General features: G+C 55.6%; 6 protein-coding genes across 6 annotated transcripts; 5 read left to right on the forward strand and 1 right to left on the reverse strand.

Annotated features, from left to right (window-relative positions):
• Window positions 1-154: 154 nt before the first annotated feature.
• PG998_007443 (carbohydrate-binding module family 18 protein) lies at window positions 155-1,572 on the forward strand (the record flags this gene model as incomplete). Its single annotated transcript, XM_066874259.1, has 3 exons — window positions 155-265; window positions 318-1,325; window positions 1,405-1,572. 3 exons carry the CDS (start codon window positions 155-157, stop codon window positions 1,570-1,572), a joined length of 1,287 nt encoding a protein of 428 aa, XP_066730204.1.
• A 745-nt stretch (window positions 1,573-2,317) lies between these two features.
• Window positions 2,318-2,734, forward strand: PG998_007444 (Sec61beta family-domain-containing protein; the record flags this gene model as incomplete). The annotated part of the gene is made up of 2 exons (XM_066874260.1): window positions 2,318-2,618; window positions 2,695-2,734. Coding segments are annotated over 2 exons (336 nt in total), but the record flags the coding sequence as incomplete, so codon positions are not given.
• A 796-nt stretch (window positions 2,735-3,530) lies between these two features.
• On the reverse strand, window positions 3,531-3,921 carry PG998_007445 (retinol dehydrogenase 13; the record flags this gene model as incomplete). The annotated part of the gene is made up of 2 exons (XM_066874261.1): window positions 3,531-3,691; window positions 3,741-3,921. 2 exons carry the CDS (start codon window positions 3,919-3,921, stop codon window positions 3,531-3,533), a joined length of 342 nt encoding a protein of 113 aa, XP_066730206.1.
• Window positions 3,922-4,946: 1,025 nt separating this feature from the next.
• Window positions 4,947-9,220, forward strand: PG998_007446 (Sterol 3-beta-glucosyltransferase UGT80B1; the record flags this gene model as incomplete). Its single annotated transcript, XM_066874262.1, has 7 exons — window positions 4,947-5,211; window positions 5,280-5,533; window positions 5,577-5,953; window positions 6,006-6,248; window positions 6,290-7,057; window positions 7,107-7,834; window positions 7,923-9,220. 7 exons carry the CDS (start codon window positions 4,947-4,949, stop codon window positions 9,218-9,220), a joined length of 3,933 nt encoding a protein of 1,310 aa, XP_066730207.1.
• Window positions 9,221-10,097: 877 nt separating this feature from the next.
• Window positions 10,098-10,489, forward strand: PG998_007447 (uncharacterized protein; the record flags this gene model as incomplete). Its single annotated transcript, XM_066874263.1, has 2 exons — window positions 10,098-10,254; window positions 10,350-10,489. The coding sequence occupies 2 exons, from the start codon at window positions 10,098-10,100 to the stop codon at window positions 10,487-10,489; spliced, it is 297 nt and encodes a 98-aa protein (XP_066730208.1).
• A 1,303-nt stretch (window positions 10,490-11,792) lies between these two features.
• On the forward strand, window positions 11,793-14,205 carry PG998_007448 (uncharacterized protein; the record flags this gene model as incomplete). The annotated part of the gene is made up of 4 exons (XM_066874264.1): window positions 11,793-12,036; window positions 12,101-12,462; window positions 12,519-13,037; window positions 13,060-14,205. The coding sequence occupies 4 exons, from the start codon at window positions 11,793-11,795 to the stop codon at window positions 14,203-14,205; spliced, it is 2,271 nt and encodes a 756-aa protein (XP_066730209.1).
• Between the last annotated feature and the right edge of the window lie 213 nt (window positions 14,206-14,418).

Here is a 14,418-nt window from a genome sequence, read left to right on the forward strand (position 1 = left end):
GAATGTCAAGTCTAGCTCTTAACATCATAACAGTAGCTCATCCCTTCCTTCGTGCGAGAATAAAACTTCCAGATGCCACGTCAATGACTCTGGCTCGGCTTGCCATCGTTCCTTATCAGGCGTCGCTCGACGAGAATTCTGAAGCACAGCCAAGATGTTCGCGGCCCATTGGATCTTTTACTATGGCCTACTCCTTCTCATAGGCAGCGATACTGCCATTGCGATATTCAGTGCCACGGCTAAAAGCAACGTTGCTGTATACTATGTGAGTATTGACCAATCGCTGATTGATGCCGACCTCTAAACGGTGTGCCCAGGGTCAAGGACCGAACCAGAAACGTCTGAATGAGTATTGCGCCGATGACAGCATCGATGTCATAATCCTATCCTTCGTGCACCTGTTCCCTCAGCAAGCCAACGGATATCCGGGCATTGACTTTGGCAATCAATGCTATGCTGAGACGTTTCCCGGCCCAGGGTACAACGGGCATAACACACCTTCAAACAACCGCCTGCTGAAGTGTCCAAACCTGCAACGCGATCTCTACATCTGTCGTCAGGTAAACACCAAGAAGATCATCCTGTCCCTGGGCGGGGGCACTGGCGGCTATCAGCTGAATGGAGCCTCCGATGGCAGCAACTTTGCAACCCAGCTCTGGTCCATGTTTGGGCCTCGGCAGGACGCATGGGTGCAACGTGGCTTGCCGCGGCCATTCGACTACAATAACGTCGGCTTCTCGGTTGACGGGTTCGACTTGGACATAGAGCACTCCTCGAGCGACGCGTCGGCCGGCTACAAGGCCCTGGTAACGAAGCTCCGCTCCCTCTACGCCACCGTCCCGTTGGGGACGTTCTACCTCACGGCCTCGCCGCAGTGCGTCGTCCCGGACCCGAACATGAAGGACATGCTGGCGGCCACCACCTTCGACATGATCTTTATCCAGTTCTACAACACCCCGCAATGCTCCGCCCGCCGCTGGGCGGACGCGAACCCGGGCTACAAGCCTGGGGATGCATCGGCTGCCACGGCGGGATTCACCTTCGATGCTTGGAGTACCTGGCTCGCCGGCACTTCCAGCAAGGACGCGCGGCTCTACGTCGGCCTGCCGGGCTCGGCCGCGGCCGCGAACCCGGGTAACGATTTGTCAGTCGCCCAGGCCTCCAACCTCGCTAACGCGTACTACTGCCGCGCCAACTTCGGCGGCGTGGCTGTCTGGGAGGCGACATATGCGAGCGCGAATGTGGCAGGCGGAAAGAACTTCTACCAGAATATAAAGGCGGCGCTCAACGCTGCCTCCAAAGACACCCGGCAGACATGCAGTTCGGTACGTATTGCCACCCCTCTACTTCTTCCGATTCACCGGCCAGTGAGGCTAATACCCCTACGACTTTATCCTTCATCAGGGTGCTGTTTCTCCGTCACCTCCTCCATCGAAGGATGGACGCTGTGGAAAGGGCGTTTACATGACCACTTGCGGACCTGCGGCATGTTGTAGTGGCTGGGGCTGGTGTGGAACGTCGGCGGACCACTGCGGTATTGGGTGCCAGAAGGGATTTGGCAAATGTACATAGTTGAGTAGTTGAATAGGCCAATTGGCATGAGCATCGATGCCATTGCCCCCAGTTTTACGCACTTGTTGTCACAAACAACGGTCTTAAGTCCAGAACATCAACTCGGCGGTAGAGGCTTTGGTCGTAGCATGCGATATTGCCCTCTGTGTGAGCTAGTCTGAAGTCTGCTAGTGAAGACAGCAGTCTGGACCCCTAAATTTAAACCTCGACTCCACTGGACTGGAGGAATTGCGGAGCGCTGGGGAGAAATGGGGCGATGCGCACAGCGGGTGGCGGGTCTACATATTGGGATCTCGGATTATCATTAAAGCGTCTTTGGGCCTGATTTGGACATGGCCCGGCTGGGGTGCTGCTGTGAGCTTCCAAAATGTGGCCTCAATTGACGCAGGTCACTGATAGGACAGCTTGATTCGCTTGTGGAAACCAACCAGGGAAACCGAGATTGTCTACTTCACATTCAATACCCGTCAACACCATCACGACCACGTATTCAATTCCATCTTTCGTTCCTTTATAATCTTCTTTCTTCTGTAGCGAAACGCCATCACTGCTACGTGTTCTCTGTCTCCCCGTCTTCTTCTAGTCCAACCCTCACAATGGTACGTATGCGACGACAACTCGCGTTGACGAGAATCCCCTTAGTGATCCCCAGCTGCCGCGCGACACCTGCCGCCTCCCAAATATTCTGGCCCGACGGCCCTCGTATGATTCCCATTGCTGACTCCCGCTTTTCTCTCAACTCCAGTCTTCTCCCCGAGCGTCATCGCCTGTCGGCACCCCCGCCAGCACTGGCGTCAGCACCGGCCGCCCGTCCTCGCCTCCTCCTCCCGGTGGCGCCCGAACTGCCATCCGCCGACGAGCCGCCGCCGACCAGAAGGAGAAGATCGCCAATGCCCGCCCGAGCAGCACGAGAGCCGCTGGTGCCGGCGGCAGCAGCAGCACCATGCTGAGGCTGTACACCGACGAGTCGCCCGGCCTCAAGGTTGACCCCGTCGTTGTCCTGGTTCTGTCTCTGGTTTTCATCTTCAGCGTTGTCGCCCTGCACAGTACGTCACAACGATCAACACATAACAGGACAAATATTTTCGCCGTGTGTAATGTACTAACTCGCGGGAACTACAGTCATTGCCAAGGTTACGCGACGATTCTCGAGCTAAAGCGGCTTCGGCGGCGAGTAATGGAGGGGAAGTGATGATTTAGGGCAAACGACCCACATGGCCCGGAATACAAAACATTGCACGTCTGTTTACGAGAATGCTGCCGAGGAGCACAATACTCTAGCACGGAGGAATTGGCCCAGAGCGCATCAGACAGCATCAAATAAGTGCAGATCGGGGACACAAGAGTCGTCCCGATAGGGAAATCGTGTACCATAACCAGCTCCCGCAGGAGAGTTCTTCCTGCAACCAATGCCTTTTCAGTTTCGGATATCTGTTTGCAATGATCTTGGGTGTGCCAGTGAAGTGATGAGAAGCAATCGTGGTACTATGCTAACTCTCCGAAGCGAGCAGGCCAAGGCAGGGGAGGGCTGGAATTCCGAGGGGGCGCGGTTATGGCATTTATTGCCGGGGAACTGTAGTCGAGCTCCCTCAAAAGGAACGGCTATGCTTGGACAGGGACGCTGATGAAACTAAATTTGAAGGAGAATATCGCAGAACCTGTCCTAAATGTTGGCGTGCTGGTCAAACCATACCGCGCCTTCTTGGGGTTCAGCCAGCGTTACACCAACGCCTATGGACGTCAATGCAGCATGCATTTCGGATTATTTCACAAGATATTGATATCCACCCTTCAGAGTGTTATCGTGTTTTTTCTCCACAAAGGAGATGTGCTCCGAACAATGTCTAGAAAGGGATAATCACCGACAGCGTGATACTTTTGCATCAGTGGGGATAAAAACATAGCTTCGATCATGAGTGTACGTTCATGGATTTCGGTATACTGGACGCTCGGGGTGGTCACCACGTCACGGTACCTTTATGGCGTTGCGAGGTTTCCTCGGTGCATTTGAAATTCTCCATGGTCAAGCGATGCGCCAGGTTGGTTACCATGATGCCGCCTGGGTGAACAGCAAGGAACGCGATCCTCCGGAACCCGAGTTGGTAGGCCGGCAGACTAACTTGGCCGAGCCTGGAATGCTGGCCGTCTTGCTTTGTCCATAAACTGACCAACCGTCATAAGCCTCCCCGCCTTCTTCGGAGAACCTGGGGCCGGCAAAGCGGAAGAAGCCGATGCGATGGCCTGGATCTTGAGCACGAGGAGGTCGGTGAGGAGGAAGCGATTGAAGCGGTTAGATGAAAGTGTTATTTCGTGTCCCTCCTGCTCCCTGGTGTAGTCTTTAATCGCCATATCGCCGGCGTTGTTAAGGTCGCCGCCGATCTAGGGGATGGCAGCAACTCCGAAGATCTTCGCTGCAAGTCTGGCGGACCGAGGCGAAGTCGGAAGTAGCACAGGGCACTAAAGTAATCATGATGTCCAGGCCGGCCTAGGCGATTTTTTCGATCATTGGGTCGACCATGGCCTTATTGCGGCTGACGAGGATGCGATGGGCCGGCTCTTCGGGCGATAGAGCAACTACAGCCCGGTCTCCAACAGCCTTCGCGGCAGTTCCTACTCTAGTGTTGTGTTGCTTCAATGTGCCTCGAAGTAACCTTTCAGACTAAGTGAACTACATCCTGCTGTGAGCTGGGTAGTTGGCCTCAAGTATATCGAAACAAGTCCCTTGGAGCTTACGAGAATCAGGACAAGTTTGCATTTACTCGTCGACCAACATCCGAGAGGATCGGAAGCGGCAGCGTCACGATGCCTCGTTCTCTACGATCGCTTGGGCTGTTGTGAGACTCGCTTGTACTGAAAGCGATTGCGTCTCGCTGCTTCATTACCAGCTGTATGGGTAAGTAGAGTGCGTACATATTCGTCCCAACATGCCCTCTTTGTCCCTGGAGCCTGGGTCCAGCCAAGGCCCCGCTTCAGCGCTTCCCCGGGCCCTAACCTATCACGATAAGGCGCTAACCCAGCTAGCTTGAAGCTCCTACAGGTTCGAACCAACTAGGGACGTCATTTTTCAGGGTAGTCCCATCCTTTACATGACCTACGATCATCGCCAGACACCTGTTTCCTGTACCTTTCATAGCCATATCGCATATCTTCTCTCCTCGTAACCATTTTGTCAAGATTGCATTAATTAGAAGCAAACGAACCCCGTTCTCTCACCATCTTTATCGTTGCAACAACAGTTCTATGGCTCAGATGCGGGTTTCTATTTGACCTACGCACTGCCGATACCTCGATAGAGTACCCCGCCTTCGCGGCACTACCTATTTACGTGCTCACTACGAACCTGAACGACCCTACATGCCGTACCGATCTTAGCCATGTCGGTTCTCGATTCGAAGCGTGCTGCCACCAGCAGCAGCTCTGACAGGGAGAGCGGAAACAATGATGGCAGCGCCCAGGGACTGCAAGACAACAATGGACATGAGATTCCTGAAGCCGCGATCCCCAGGCCCGAAGCCGGGATGCCTTTGCCCGCGCTACCTGATCTTGGCGCCGAAGAAGAAGTGCCGCCGGCTTATAGTGCATTACATGACCAAATATCCCTGCACCAGTCTGGCTTCGACGCCGGTGCTACCTTGACAGGTGAGTACAGACTGTCACCGAGGAACATGCGCCATGGGGACTGACTGCATGGTTACGTACCTGAACAGATGATGGCCGAATCAACATCAACATCAACCAGACAAGTCGACAGCTAGCCGATATTATCGCGCCCACTCTGCGTAACCAGCTGAAACAAGATGCCCGAGCCGAGGGCCCTCTGCCGCCGGCGTATATCCCCCCCGAGTCTTGGCGGCCGGCCCGGCCAGACACCTCCGCCCCAGCTCAACATTGTCATCCAGATTGTAGGATCGCGGGGAGACGTTCAGCCATTCGTCGCTCTGGGTCTAATACTAAAGAACACGTACGGACACCGGGTGCGCATTGCTACACACGGTACCTTCCAGAAGTTTATCGAAGAGAACGGCCTTGAATTCTTTTGCATCGGAGGAGATCCTGCCGAGCTCATGGCCTTCATGGTCAAGCATCCGGGGCTAATGCCGGGCTTCGACGCCATGGCCAATGGCGAGGTGACCAAGCGACGCAAGGGCATCGAAGAGATCGTCTACGGTTGCTGGCGATCTTGCATCGAGGCCGGCAACGGGTTGGGCCCGGCGCCACGACTCCAACGGGGTCGCAACGTCCCGGGCGAAGGAGAATCGACAATGGTGATGGACCCTGCGAATAAGCCATTCATCGCGGATGCCATCATTGCCAATCCTCCCAGTTTCGCACATATCCACGTGGCTGAGAAGCTCGGTGTACCTTTGCATTTGATGTTTACGTGAGTATCGTAACAAGCCGCTGCAACCCAAGCAAGACTGACAAAGCAACAGCATGCCGTGGTCACCGACCCGAGCGTTCCCCCAGCCACTGGCCAATATCCAATCGACGAACACCGATCCTGTCACCACGAATTACGTATCTTACGCTCTCGTTGAGATGATGACCTGGCAGGGATTAGGTGATGTCATTAACCGGTTCCGTACGAAAGTGCTGGATCTTGACCCGCTGTCGTTGATATGGGCTCCTGGCGTGCTTAACCGCCTGCGCATTCCTTACACTTACTGCTGGCAAGTGTACCGGACACCCATCTCAAACTTTGGCTAATATTCGCTAGGTCTCCGGCTTTGATCCCCAAGCCTAATGATTGGGGAAACCACATAGACATTGCAGGTTTCTACTTCCTCAACTTGGCGTCTAATTTCACCCCGGAACCTGAACTCGCCGCTTTCTTGGAGGCTGGCCCACCTCCTATCTACATCGGGTTTGGATCGATTGTGGTAGATGACCCGGACGCCCTAACACGCACGATCTTCGAAGCTGTGGCCGCTACCGGCGTGAGAGCACTGGTCTCCAAGGGTTGGGGAGGCCTCGGAGCGGATTCTCTCGGGGTGCCGGACAATATCTTCATGCTAGGCAACGTACCCCATGATTGGTTGTTCCAGCACGTCTCAGCTGTCTGTCACCATGGAGGAGCTGGAACGACTGCTGCCGGAATCAATGCTGGCAAACCGACGATTGTCGTGCCCTTCTTCGGCGACCAACCCTTTTGGGGTGCCATGGTAGCAAGAGCTGGCGCTGGCCCAGATCCTATCCACAACAAGAGCCTCAACACTGAGAAGCTTGCAGAGGCAATCAGGGTGGCCATGAAGCCGGAGACACAACAACGCGCCAAAGAACTCGGTGCAAAGATCCGCGAGGAACAAGGTACCGATGTCGGCGGTCAGTGTTTCCACCAGCATCTGGATGTCGACAAACTGCGCTGCTCTGTCGCCCCTAGCAGGGTGGCTGTTTGGCGCGTTCGAAGAACAAGCATCCGTTTGAGCAGTTTGGCTGCGGCTTCGCTTGTGCAAAATGGGTATATCCAGTATTCAGATCTAAAGCTGTGGGTAGCCACGAATTCTTTGTAGAAACCATTTCTAACAATAAACTAGGTTCCGCTCCAGAGAGTACAGTACAGAAGACGAGCCGTGGGATCCTGTGTCAGCTGTGACATCTGCCCTCGTGGGTGATCTTGGCGCAATTGGGCTTGCCGTAGCCGATTTCCCTCGCGACATCTTCAACATGGCAAAAACGCAGAAAAAGTCCGAAGGCCCGAAGGAGGAGTCTACCGAACAGATCTCGGACACTCCGCCGTCGACCGACCGCAGCGGGGCGGCCGGCTCAAACACAAACTTGTCCGACGCGGCCGAATCGCCACAAACCCCAGTCCTCACCGACGAGAGTACGAGTAGTCTTACACATACGGCCTCTGGTGCCTCGGCTTTGTCGAAAACGACCACAGGTTCGTCGGAGCGACCGGCAGCGCCCCAAGCAGCACCCGCCAAGCCCAAACCCCAGCCCGTTGCCGCTAGTACCGAATCAGACCTCGATCGAGTCATGGGCGCTGGAAACAGTATCGGCAACATTGTTACGACCGGTGTCAAAACCCCCATGAACTTTTGCCTCGGATTGGCTCGCGGCTTCCGAAATGCGCCAAAACTTTACAACGACGATACAGTGAGACCGACGGAAAAGGTCACCGATTTGTCTAGCGGAATTAGAGTCGCTAGCAAAGAGTTTGGTCTGGGTCTCTTTGACGGAATATCTGGACTAGTCACACAGCCACTCCGAGGTGCCGAGAAAGAAGGCGCGACAGGTCTAGTCAAAGGATTCGCGAAAGGTATTGGTGGCCTGATCTTCAAGCCAGCGGCCGGCAAGTTGTTTCTATTACGCCCTCTACTTTTGGCGCAGTACTGACATGTGAACAGGTGCCTGGGCCGTCCCAGCTTATGCCATGGCTGGTCTGCACGCCGAGATCCGTAGCAAATTCGCACAGAGCGCGTACAATTACATTGTGGCATCGCGCATCTCGCAAGGTAATATGGACCACCAAGGGGCCACCCAAGAGGAACGAGATGACATCGAAATTCGCTGGCTGTCGTTGAAGGACGAATTGACGGGCTATTACCAGCTCAAACAAAAGGAGAAGGGAAAGGGGCCCAGCACCCGAGCCCAGGCGCCCGAACATGCTACAGTATCGACAGAGAGTCTGGCTACGGGTTCAGAGCCACCCCAGACCGGGTGGTGGCACACGAGAAATATGCCATTCGAAGAGAGAAAGCGGTTGCAGGAACAGAAGAAGGCTTGGAAGCAGAAGCAATCTGGTGCCGCGCCTCTCCGGCAAACCTCATACATCACTGAGAACTTGACACCGTCAACAGGCGTATCATTAACCCCGGCCGAAACCGAACAGGATATGGAACAAGCCATTCAAGCAGCTGTCCGAGAGACTTCGCGGGGCGATCCTCGCGAAGACGCGAGAATTGAGCAGGCCATCCGTCAGAGCGTGGGAGCTTTGCGCAGCAGTTCGACATTGAACGGTTCCACTTCGTCTGCGCAGTCGACCTCAGCCACCTCTGTCGCCCCGGGAAGCCTCCCTGTCGATGTGAAACAACCAACGCCGTTCGCTCCGAGCGACTTTGGCGATATTACCGACGAGGAGTACCAGGCTTACATTGAGCAAGCTGTTCAAGCCAGTATGGCCGAGCAGCAGCGAAGGGCTGCGCCCAGGCAGCAACACCAGGATGAGGACGACCAAGACTACCAGCGAGCCTTGCGGGAGTCTCAGAACGGGGGAAATGCAACTGGTGAAGATGAAGAGGAACTGAGAAAGGCCATTGAGGCTTCCCGCATCCAGCACGGCAGCGGTGGTCAGCACGGAGACGACGAAGAGCTAAAAAGAGCTCTTGCTGCTTCCCAGACTGATCTTCACAAACATGAGGGAGCCAATAACAATGACGACGATGACGACGCACTGAAACGAGCCATGGAAGAATCCGAGCGCGCGCACCAGGAAGAGCTGAAGCGGGTTGAGACAATGAAAAAGGAGGAGGATGTGGTTCTGGAGTACATCAAGAAGCAGAGTCTCGCGGAAGAACAGTACAGGCAAAAGGCCAAAGACCAAGTAAGCACTTCCGCAAATGATGGCAGTGACGAAGAGTTGAAGAAAGCACTGGAGGAGAGCATGCGACTCGGCGGAAAAGCCGGGGAAAGCTCAGGGGCATAGCGCGCAATCGGGTTCCGCGGTGGGCGCTGGCGCTAGTACTGACAACCCATTCAGCCCACCAACTAAATACCCTTAAAGAGATCATGTACATGAAGTAACGATTGATGAGTACTTGGCGTTCGTTGGGGAGAGTCGATGACGACAGGCGCGGCATTGACTATTAGCAGACTCTTTGCTTCGATCCACGGCCTAGCGGCATCCATCGCTCGGCAATCTCATCTGTGCCATCTGATCTCACCACCGGCAGGCTGGACCAGATCTTCTTGGGCCAATCACGACGACGAGGGCACTGACCTCTGGCAGGGGAAGGGGCAGGGGAAGGGGCAGGGGAAGGGGCAGGGGGAAGGGGGCAGGGGCAGGGGCACAAGAGGAAGCCCCGTGGCCCCCTACATACCAATAACCTTATTCCTTACTGAGAATCCGTTGCTCCTTTTTCTTTTTCTATAGCAGCTATCAATTGTTGCCTTTGTCTCACGGGCTGGCCCGTGCATCTCATCACAGGAGGCTTCTCATGACGGTTAGATGAATCATCATTGACCGCCAAACGCTACTCAGCTTTAAACTACCCAGCCAAACATGGCGTCATTAAGCCTTTGCAAGCATCCCGACTTTCTCTCTTTGATCGCCTATCGGTTGCGGCAGCGTGGTGAAAAACAAAGCCATCGGTAGGTAATGATGGTATGTGACCTTGGAGGATCGCGATCGTACATGCTTGCGTGCAACTACTGGGCAGGCGCAAGAAAGGGATTATAAGCTCGTGGCATTTCCCATCTAGATTCCGAATGTTGTGTCAACACAGAACAACATCACTAGTCGCCATCTACACTCAGGTACATAGCCAACCATTCTCTCGTCTCCCAATCACGACACCACGACAATGTCTTCTTACGAAAACGAAGCTCCCTCTGGCGAGGTCGTCGATAACTCATACGTGAGCCGTTCCGGCCACAAGAATGAGCCCCTCAACGTGGTCAGCGACCAGGAGCGCGTCGCCGAGCCTGTTGACGCCGAGGCTGATACTGATGAACAGCTCGGTAAGTGTCCACCTCGTCTCATGTTAAAAAAATCGGTCGTGTGCAGCATGTGAGGACTATCGATGAATTTCGAACTGATTCGGCGCCTTTTCCAGCTCGTGATGACAATGAAGCCATCGACCGCGACAACATACTCGACGAGCGTACTCGTGGCGCCGGCAAGCCCAAAGGCACTTACACTGAGCCCGGTGATGAAGAGGGCCTCCCAACGAACGACGGAACAAGCTCGACTTAAATTGAGAGCGACTGATTGATGTTGCGCCAGTTCTACGGCAACACTTCAGGGCGGATATAGAGCGTAGCTTTTTGCTATTCGACAAGCTGGATTTTTCTGATACCAATTGTTGGCAGGTTACGATGCTGTCACAGCCGAAGCTAGATTTAATAATAACTCACACCTATCTTATCGATACAATCTTATGTGTAAAATGTGAGGGCATTTAAGAATGTAAAATGCGGAAACCCATATATTACTCATCCTGGGATATTTCCAGTGGTTGTCAGACGCTTTAAGCGCATTCACGAGTCATATATGCCGCGTTGTTGCTCATTTCCCACTGCCATCGAGTCAGTAAATGAGCATAGCTTCGTCGATCAAGTGCTTTCAGCCGTCCACTCGGTCTTCGGTCAGCTGCCGGTCAACTTACCGTACGACAGGGCAGCGTCAGAGCAGCGTCAGAGCAGCAACAGAGCAGCAACAGCCGGTCTGCGGCTCGACGGTGAGGGTCATGCAAAGAGCAGGGCTCGAGAATGGATCGAGCACACGACAAGCATCAGTTCCCGGTGTAACTACACTGCAGCTACCCCGCATGCGAGGGAGGTGAATCTCCACCGGTGCCTCACCTTCCCGAGCCCGAACCAAGGCCGTCGCCCCCTCACCCCTTCACCCCTTCACCCCTCACTCCTCCGCATACTCCAAAGCGTGTGCGTGGTTAATTAGGCTGAATACCGGCGTTGGGGTAGCTCGGCGTCATAGACCGCGAATGTACCGGCCAAAGAAGCGTGATGCCTGCCGGGAGAGGCACAACGTAGACCTATCCTTGGTGATGGCGCTGTTACTCCCATGGGCTCGACTTTCCTGCCTGTGGGCGGTCACCTCGAGGCCCGGATGATCGGATGGACTACAGTGAGGGAGTACGGGGCCAACAAGAAAAGCCCCCCGACTCACTTCACGAGCTCCAACAGTTATGTCAGTCCTCTGCACCCTGCGCCAGTCCAAGGCGCCAGTGATTGGCCTGCGCCGGGATAGAAGATTCATTAGATCTGCGGGTAACATGCATAGCAACGGTCTAACTTTTTGGCCAAAGGGGGGGCAACAAGTGGGTGAAGCTGCGCCTGCGCGTTCGCTTCTCCCGCCGTGCCGGGCTGCCCTACCGGGTTGCCATAGTCTTGGTTTCTGCGGGAACGGCTCACCGTCGGCTGGTTAGAGCACGCCATGTATATAAACCATGGTGCCCGGAATCTGCTTGCAGCATGTTTCCAGCTCAGTTAGCCCCTATAGCCATCGTGACGAGAAGTAGCAGTAGAAGTACTACACCATGGCCCTTCAGCTCCTGACCACCGTCGGCCTCTTGGCCTCCAGTGCAGCCGCCGCTGGCCATCTGTTCCCAGACTGCCAGACCGGTCCTCTCTCCAACAACGTCGTCTGCAACACCAAGGCCTCGGTGACGGATCGGGCCAAGGCCCTCGTGGCCGCTCTCACCATCGAGGAGAAGATCACTCTGACCGGCAGCACCTCGCCTGGCGTTCATCGCCTCGGTCTTCCCAGCTACGAATGGTGGCGTAAGTTCTTCGCATCACATGCCAACACCTTTTAGACCTCGCACACTGACACACCTTGCAACAGAGGAGGCTCTTCACGGCGTTGCATCGTCGCCCGGCGTCACCTTCAACAAGCAGTCTGGCGGTAACTACTCTTTTGCCACCTCATTTCCCCAACCTATCCTGATGGGGGCTGCCTTCAACGATGACTTGATTAAAGCTGTCGCCACTGTCATCAGTACCGAGGCGCGCGCCTTCAACAATGCCAACCGGTCCGGGTTGGACTACTGGACCCCCAACATCAACCCCTATAGGGACCCCCGCTGGGGACGCGGACAGGAAACCCCGGGCGAAGACACTTTCCACATCAAGTCCTACGTCAAGTCCCTCATCGAGGGCCTTCAGGGGAGTGATCCGAACTACCTCAAAGTGGTGGCTACCTGCAAAGTGAGTGATCGCCAACGAATGACAAAACGATGACATCGGCTGACACATACTGGTAGCACTTTGTCGGTTACGACGTTGAAAACTGGAGCGGCAACGAGCGATACGGGTTTGATGCCATCATCAGCCCGCAGGAGCTGAGCGAGTACTACATGCAACCTTTCCAGACGTGCGCCCGCGACGCCAAGGTCGCTTCCATCATGTGCTCCTACAACGCATTGAACGGCGTGCCGACCTGTGCCGACTCGTATCTTTTGCAGGATGTGCTGAGAGACCACTGGAATTGGACCGACGACGGTTTCTACGTCACATCCGACTGCGATTCCATCCAGAACGTCTTCTTGCCCCACAACTACACCGACACTCGCGAAGAGGCGGTCGCATTCTCCTTAATCGCCGGCACCGACCTCGACTGTGGCGCATACTACGGAACCCATCTCCCGGCCGCTTACGAGCAGGGTCTCTTCAACGATACCACCATCGACCAGGCCCTGGTACGTCTCTACTCGGCCCAGATCCGACTGGGCATGTTCGACCCCGCCAACAACCAGGCATACCGTGCTCTCACCTTTGGCGATGTGAACACCCCCCGACTCTCAGACACTGGCCCTCAGGGTCGCAGAGGAGGGCATCGTGCTTATCAAGAACGACGGCACACTGCCCCTCCAGACCAAGGATCGCAATATGACCATTGCCGTGATTGGTCCTTGGGCGAACGCGACTACGACCATGCAGGGAAACTACGCCGGCGTCGCCCCCTACCTTCGGTCCCCGTACTTGGCTGCCAAGGACCTACCCGGCGTCAACGTCTTGTACGCCGGCTCCCCTGGCGACCCAACCACGGACGGCTACCCGGCCGCCATCAAGGCCGCCAAGGCTGCAGACGTCGTCATCTACGCCGACGGCGCCAACAGTGCCGAGGAAGAGGACCGTAACTTGATCCGCTGGTCTGGCGAGCGTCAGGATATCATGACGTTGCTCGCGGGGTACGGCAAGCCTTTCATCCTCCTGCAGATGGGCGACCAGCTCGACGACACGCCTTTCCTCCACCACGAGAACGTCTCGGCAATTCTTTGGGCAGGCTTCCCCGGCCAGTCGGGCGGCGATGCCATCATGAACATCATCACGGGAAAGACGGCGCCCGCTGGTCGCATGCCCGTCACGCAGTATCCGGCACACTACGTCGACGACGTGCCCATGACGGATATGAGCCTCCGCCCCAACGCGACGTCGGGAAATCCGGGTCGCACCTACATGTGGTACAACCAGTCGGTCGTGGATTTCGGTTTCGGCTTGCACTACACCCACTTCACGGCCTCGTTCGCCAACGACAGCGACGCGTCGTCGTGGGACATCCAGTCGCTGATGCAGGGCTGCACCGAGGCCTACAAGGACCTCTGCTCGTTCCAGAGCGTGGGCGTCTCGGTGCGGAACGAGGGCTCGGTCAAATCAGATTTCGTCACGCTCGGCTTTGTGGCAGGCGAGCACGGCCCGACGCCCTACCCCATCAAGCAGCTCGTCGCGTATGAGCGCCTCTTCGCGGTCGAGGCCGGCGCCACCGCCATGGCGCATCTAAACCTCACACTGGGCAGCCTCGCGCGCCACGATGACATGGGCAACTTGGTGCTCTACCCAGGCGACTACAGTCTGCTCGTCGACGTGCCGACGCAGGCCACGTGGAACTTCACGCTGACGGGCAAAGAAGCCACGCTGGAAGAGTGGCCGCAGGCTCCTCCTCGGCAGTGAATCGGCATGTGTGGGGAAAGCAGGATGGGGCATCGAAGTGGGTGGGAGGAGAAGCCTAGAGTATGTAGAGTAAGTAAATACTTGTAATGTCTGTATGTCGTGGGTGGCTCTTTGTTGTGTATGTGAATGAAATGGCGTTTATTCACGATGTGTTAATCCCCGTCATCCTGTGCATCGCATCGTATTCAGTGTGCCATCGACAATGGCTGATGG

This window comes from Apiospora kogelbergensis, assembly GCF_038363985.1.
Source record: "Apiospora kogelbergensis strain CBS 113332 chromosome Unknown utg000005l_segment0_segment0, whole genome shotgun sequence".
NCBI lineage: Eukaryota > Fungi > Ascomycota > Sordariomycetes > Amphisphaeriales > Apiosporaceae > Apiospora > Apiospora kogelbergensis.